General features: G+C 46.2%; 1 protein-coding gene across 1 annotated transcript; it reads right to left on the reverse strand.

The window, feature by feature from the left end:
- Window positions 1-233: 233 nt before the first annotated feature.
- On the reverse strand, window positions 234-5214 carry LOC110484625 (caspase-8). Its single transcript, XM_021555467.3, has 7 exons — window positions 4867-5214; window positions 4545-4650; window positions 3280-3415; window positions 3075-3190; window positions 2453-2591; window positions 1087-1588; window positions 234-795 (listed from the first exon to the last, which is right to left on the reverse strand). The coding sequence occupies exons 1-7, from the start codon at window positions 5172-5174 to the stop codon at window positions 660-662; spliced, it is 1443 nt and encodes a 480-aa protein (XP_021411142.3). The 5' UTR covers window positions 5175-5214; the 3' UTR covers window positions 234-659.
- Between the last annotated feature and the right edge of the window lie 1183 nt (window positions 5215-6397).

Here is a 6397-nt window from a genome sequence, read left to right on the forward strand (position 1 = left end):
CAAGGTAAGTGAACACAGGGTAACTGGACATCGTCAACCATGAAGCTGTACCAGAGCAACTGATTTTTGCTGTCGAGACCACGTAGAGGATATGCTGAAATCCAAGTCACAGACACATCCTGCTGAGGATACCAGACTACAAATGCTTAACTTGATCTTGAAGTGTATCAAGCCGCTAAGAATTCTAAGTCGTGGCGACAAGCAACAAAACACACTGATGTGAGCTGATGATATCCTATAAAATTTACAGCACTCCTCTCTTTATTGTGTAAAGGTTAGGCAAAGAGTACACAAAGCTTTATAATGGTTGTCTTCTAAAAGTTGCCTTGTAAAGATACCTTATGAAAGCAATAGCAATGTGGTACAGATAAGTGGACATCAAGTGTATTTTAGCCAGCAAACCACTAAGATCAGCTAAATAAATCAAAGATGAATCAGAGACCAGCTCAGAGACGCTCTCAAGTATAAAGTGTTAATACAAATTAATGTGTTAATAACAAATTTCTTAAGGCTTGTTCTCCTCAATTTATTTTCAGTAAAAAATATCTGCCTTTGTGCTAAGAACAGGCACTGAGTCTGTTGTGTTTGACTGAATTCTGAGCTGAAACCAGGCAATTCCAGGCTGCAGCAGCTCTCTCTGCCATGCAGTTCTCTCCCATTTAGTTGACAGGAAAGATGAGCCTCTTCCTCAGCGTGAAACTGGGCTGCGGCATCTGCTTATTTGCATCTCGCTCACAAGTTTTTCTGCTCACTTCTTGATTTACTGCTGTCAGGATGGAGAGAACATCTTCCCCTCTGCAAAGACACGAGTACAGCTTGTATTAGGCAGTTAACATCAGCAAAATAACATTCTTGCTATCTTGATATACACCAGTGCTAACGGCTCCTGTTTTTAATAGGCTTCAGAACACTTCCCTAAGTTGCTTTGAACAGTTTGCATGGTGCTGCTCTGTCTTTCATCATTGTTTCAACTCTGAGCAAGTATTCCCCCTGCATACCATCTACCTCTGCATCTAAATCAAATTTCTGTCATCCAGAAGGAAAATTCAGGTGTTACCAAAAATAAGCTTATGGAAACATATGTACCGAGGACAGCTGTACTCCAAGTGCTGGCACAGTGCCTGTATGTACCAGGTTCCCTCCTTGGGACTTCTGTAGGAGACGTAATCCTGCAGGGTGGCCATGCCCAGGAGGAAGTCGGCCTCTGCAGGGATGCAGTCAAGCTGAAACCTCGCATCTCGCTCTACAGAACAATCTTCCTCTACAGAATCTGTTTCGATGGCCACACCTTTATGGAAAGCTTCACCTTGGCAGGCCTGAATAAAAAAAACTTTTGGTTTTCCAGCAAGTGAAATGCAATTCTGTGCAGTGAAGGAAGTGGTCAGTTCCCTAATAGGTACTTCCTGCCCATCAACACCATATATAATGCCTTTTTTCCCATGAGACAGGATACAGCAAACAAAACAGTCTTTGTCCTCGTGGTCTGCACTCTGGAAGATGTTCACAGTCTCACGGATTTCTTCTGCAGTGAGGTCTCTATATTCTTCTACTCTAAAATGAAGCTTGCTAAAGACATTCCTCAGAGCCGCTAGAAAACAAAGAGAAGGAAAATATGAGACATTTCATTGTATGAAAGTTGGACTCTGCAACATGACCACATCCACATAGCTGTCACTGCAGGCCCCCAGCTGGGTAATAATTAGCATTGACTCCATGATTGAAGAAGGCTGATCAATTGCTTTATTATATCATCCTATACTATATTATACTATACTTAGTAAGAAACTCAGTAACCCTTACAGCCAATCCAATACAGCTTTGACCTAATTGGTCAATCTATCCAAACCATCCAGTGTCCAATTAAGAAATCACCCTTTGGTAAACAAATCCCCATGACGCATTCCACATGCTCACAACAGCAGGTGCAACAAGTGGACATAAGAATTGTTTCTCATTATTTTCTCTGATTTTCTCACAGCCTTTCCCAGGAAAATGCCTGGGAAAGTCTGTGCCTCCTCTCTGTGGCCAGAAAGCTGCTGCCACACATAGCTATGTTCCTGGTCTGAAACTATTCTAGTAGTCTAATCACTAATCATATCTCTACTGCGTTCCCTTAACTGTCATTAAAAGATTTCCTTGCATATTTCTGCATATTTTAGAATTAGTGTAAGGCTGATGCAAACCTAGCCTAGCTTGTAAAGTCCAGGCTCAGGGTGCTGCTTAAGGTTTCAGTCACCTCACTAAAACTGCAAAATGCAAGGGAATTTTTAAGTGTCAGGCACTAAAAACTCCATGAGTTGATCAGGACTTGTCAACACAGTCAACAGAGCCAACTGAGCCACTACAACAAAAGTAATCCTAGAAAGGGAAGACTGAAATTCAGACCTTTACAAAGAGAAACAAGATTTCTATTTTTAAAGATTCACAAACTCATCTTTAATGTTCACTGTACCTGCATCCACATCTGTCCCATTCCGATCCTTCAGGTGTTTGTGTTCCAGCACTCCTTCCCTAGCTTTTGCAAAATTATGATTATTCAGGATCAGGCACACTCCACGGGGTCGACTGGTCATTTTGTAAGCTTCAAGCAGCTGAAAAGAAAGACTCCTGGTGAAACTCGTGTGCTCTCCTCCAGGTGCTCCTTAGCTGTTGTGAGTGGCAGAGCAGGGTACAGAGCCAGCTGGCTTCCTCTCCAGGCAGCCCTCTCTCAACAACTTTGCTCCCAGGGCCTGGCAGTGCCCTGCCCCAGGCAGTCTGTGCAGGACAGCACCCTGCTGGACGACCAAAGTCAGGCTCAGCCCACACAAGATGCTCTGTTCGCTCATATCTCAGTACCAAGCCAACTGCCTAATTCCTGCTACCATAAACAAGTCTATCTTGCTACTCTTGCAGATGTTTCTGAAGTACAACACTGCAGCAGCTGTGCCTGTGACACAGCTTCAGAATAAAGGATGCAGAGTTGTGTATTTTTCTTTTCCTATTCAGTGCTTCTAACATTTGGTCTTTTCACTTCATAGAGGGGCGAGTTCTTCTAAGGCCAAATGATGATGTTTCTAAGAAGTAAACTAACTTACCTGGGAAGAGTCATTAAAACTGCCAAGAGGACCAGGTGCTGCAGATGACACCAGATGTCCCCCAGGGCATCCTGTGCTGCCCCTCTGTTCCTCTGTGATGAGCACCTCTTCTTGGCCTGCAAAGCATTCATGATCAGTCCTGTACAATACCTATGCATCACTTCAAGAACAACTAAGGGGAAGAGGCTGTTTTGTTCTGTTTTACCGAACAGCTTTAGTCCATCTTCAATTCTGTTCCACAGGCTGATGTTAATTTTTTCACAGAGACTCTTCAGCATACTTAGGTTGTCTTTCCCCAGAAGGCCCTTCTTCTCCATCTCAATGAGAATGTCAAGCATTGTCTGGGTAATCAGAAAGGCAGTTTGCTCTTAGAGCACCTCCATGCTGCCACTGGGAGTGAAGCTGCAGCATGTGCACCTAAAGCTTTAATGTAGTTGACAGCACATGTGATCCACAGAGTCAATCCAACTAACTGAGAGCTCAGGTGAGACCTCAGCTGAGCCAGTTAATCCTAGCTCAACAAAACCTACAAGTACTGTTAAGTACCAACATCTTCTCAAAACATACTGATTTCCTTTCTGTAGCTCAGAGGTGCCATGATCTACTTAAGATCTAACCCAGGGCATTTAACAGGAATATGTAGCAGTATTTTTTAATTTCTGCTTTCATTCATCTTTCAGTGGCTATTGTGCACTCAGATGAAACAGCAGAATCACTTAAGCACTGGCAAAAAGGTTTTTCTGTCCCTCGGGGCCCTTTTGCTTCAGAGCAATTTCTACACCTTCATGTGAGGTGTAGAGATTGCTCTGATGCAAAAGGGGACCCAACAGACAGAAACTCATCAGTAAGTGGCAAAGCATAGTGGTCACCCCAAGAATTTACTAGAACAGCTCTTGCAGTCTCCCTTCTAAGAAAAGAAGAAAAATCCTCAAAACTTTTATTAGACAGAACAAAGTACCAAGGAGTCAGGACTGCAGGCTGGGACAGCATAAAAGCACTGGATCTCCTGCAAGACTACTTGTAAATTCCAACTCATTTGACTTAGCCTTGAGAAGAATCTGCTGCTTGTATCTGTATTTCCTGCACTTAAAAAAAAAAAATAATACTCACAATGGATCACTTTCTGTATTTGATAATGACTGAGAAAGAAGGAAAAAAAAAGTCTGTTGGGCAAGATAAGTGAACATGTTCATCAGTTTTTCATTGATTAAGGCCACTGAGTGCCCTGTGTTGCTTGGATATTATGGCCTGGCACTGCTGGCACAGCTGGTTGTGACACTGCTGCAAAAACTGTGCCCGACACCAGCACAAACAAGTCCCATATGCACCCAGGGGCACCCCTTTTCTTGTGGTGTTTCCATCATGAGAGTGACAACATAAAGAAGAGTGAAGCTCATTCACCCATGAGCAACCCAATTGCCTCTATGGATTATAGTAATAATTTTTAAAAAGTATTAAACAGATACTTACAGTCTCACGGGTTAGCTTGCTTTTTGGCAATTCGTTGACCAAAAGTAACTTGAAAGACATCAGCTCATCTTCAGTGACATCTTCAAACAGCTGAAAGAGCAAGTATCTAGAAAAAGAAGTGGAGGACGTTGTTTCATCGTGTTTCAAGACGCACCGCTCCTCTTGTCTACTGTCCCCCCCAGCACACATTCCCTTTTTTCCCGTTTTAGAGGGAGGCCACAAGGCGCAGGACCGCCTGAAGTCCAACCCTTCAGCCCGGTGGCGGCCGGCTGTCCCGGACAGACCGGCGGGCAGCCGGGCCAGCCCAGCCCGGCGGCCTCACCTGAAGGGCGGCACCCGCGCCCCGCCCGGCGCCCGCAGCTCCCGCTCCACCTGCTCCCGGCTGGAGCCCAGGTGCGCAACCAGGAGGTCGATCCGCCCGATGTGGTAGAGCAGCTCCCTGAGGAAGGCCAGGTTCCCCGCCTCCAGCAAGCAGCTCTCCTGCAGCGCTTCGAACAAGTCGTACGGGCTCCGCACGGCCTCCAGCCTCCTCCCGAGGAGGTGGTCCCGGCTGAGGAACTTGAGCGCCGCCAGCTCGGCCCGGTCCAGCTCGTCGCTGACGGCCAGCAGCAGCCCCCGCGGCAGCTCCATGGCCGGGCCGCAGCGGCGCAGCTCGGCGGGCGGGGCGCGACCCGGGGCGGCGCTTCCCGCTATTTAAACTTCCGGAGCCAAAACCCCGCACTTCCTTGGGGGAGCGGCGTGTTTCCGCCGTGTCTGTTCAGGATTCCGCCCGTTCCTGAGCAAACCGAACCAGTGCGGATGCAAAGCCTTCCCTCTGCCCGAGCCTTTCCTGCCGAGAGTCGCCTCTCGCTGGTTGCCAGGCCAAACCACTGCGATTTTAATACAAGGAGACAGAAGCTTTTATAACATCACTGATTCGCCTTCCTCCTTGCGAGCCTTCTGGGCTGCTCTCCGATGAGGTAGCACGCTCCCTGCAGGTGTTCGGCCCCTGGCAGCCACCAGCCATGGAAAACGGCTCCCTTCCCGGCCGCCCCACATCTACTGAAGACAGTTCTACAACAGGAGCAGTCGCTGCGGCGTGGTGAAGGGCCCTGGGATGCTGCACCCCCTCCACCTTCTGGTGCAGCACCATGGCTAGATGGTATTTCACAACAGGAGGGGAGAGATTCTACCAACTGGAATTTCATCCTTCTGAAAATGAACCTGAACACCTTAATGTTTGCTTTGAGCCAGGGAGCAACCCTCAGCACATCCATACTGTCCAATAAAGAACCAATGTTCTTGCTAAACACTGATTTGAAGCCAGTATACCTTTCCCAAAAATCCAGTAAAAAACACTTTAACAATATATTACAAAGAAATCTGTACATTGTTATCCTGGAAGTGCCTTATCAATGTTCAAGATCCTATGCAAGATATTTTGTTACTATATGCATGGCAAATTGGGTCAAAGATGGAAGGAATCAAAAAAGCAAGGCACTTTTAACAGGTCATAAACTGACCTCTCCTCAAGACATGTTAGAACAAGATCTTCCTATCTTGTTCTAAGGATGCATGTATCCATCTTTGCACTCACGTACCTAGACAAGTCAGGCCTAAACACAAAGTGGCTACAAATATAAGACTAATAGAACGGCCAAGATCAGGAGATGTGTCCAGGATAGCATTCCACCTAGCTAGGAATGTATGGTTGGCATCCACAAGAGCCAGCCACATTTGTGGCCTGGGGAGTTCCGGTGGCTGTCGATAACAGAACAGAGTGACAAGCAAAGGCACACTTACAGAAAGAACACTCAGAAATTAATGAATTCTGTAAAATCTCACTTATATTTCTTAGCATATTGCAAAGGAGT

Source organism: Lonchura striata, chromosome 8 (assembly GCF_046129695.1).
Source record: "Lonchura striata isolate bLonStr1 chromosome 8, bLonStr1.mat, whole genome shotgun sequence".
NCBI lineage: Eukaryota > Metazoa > Chordata > Aves > Passeriformes > Estrildidae > Lonchura > Lonchura striata.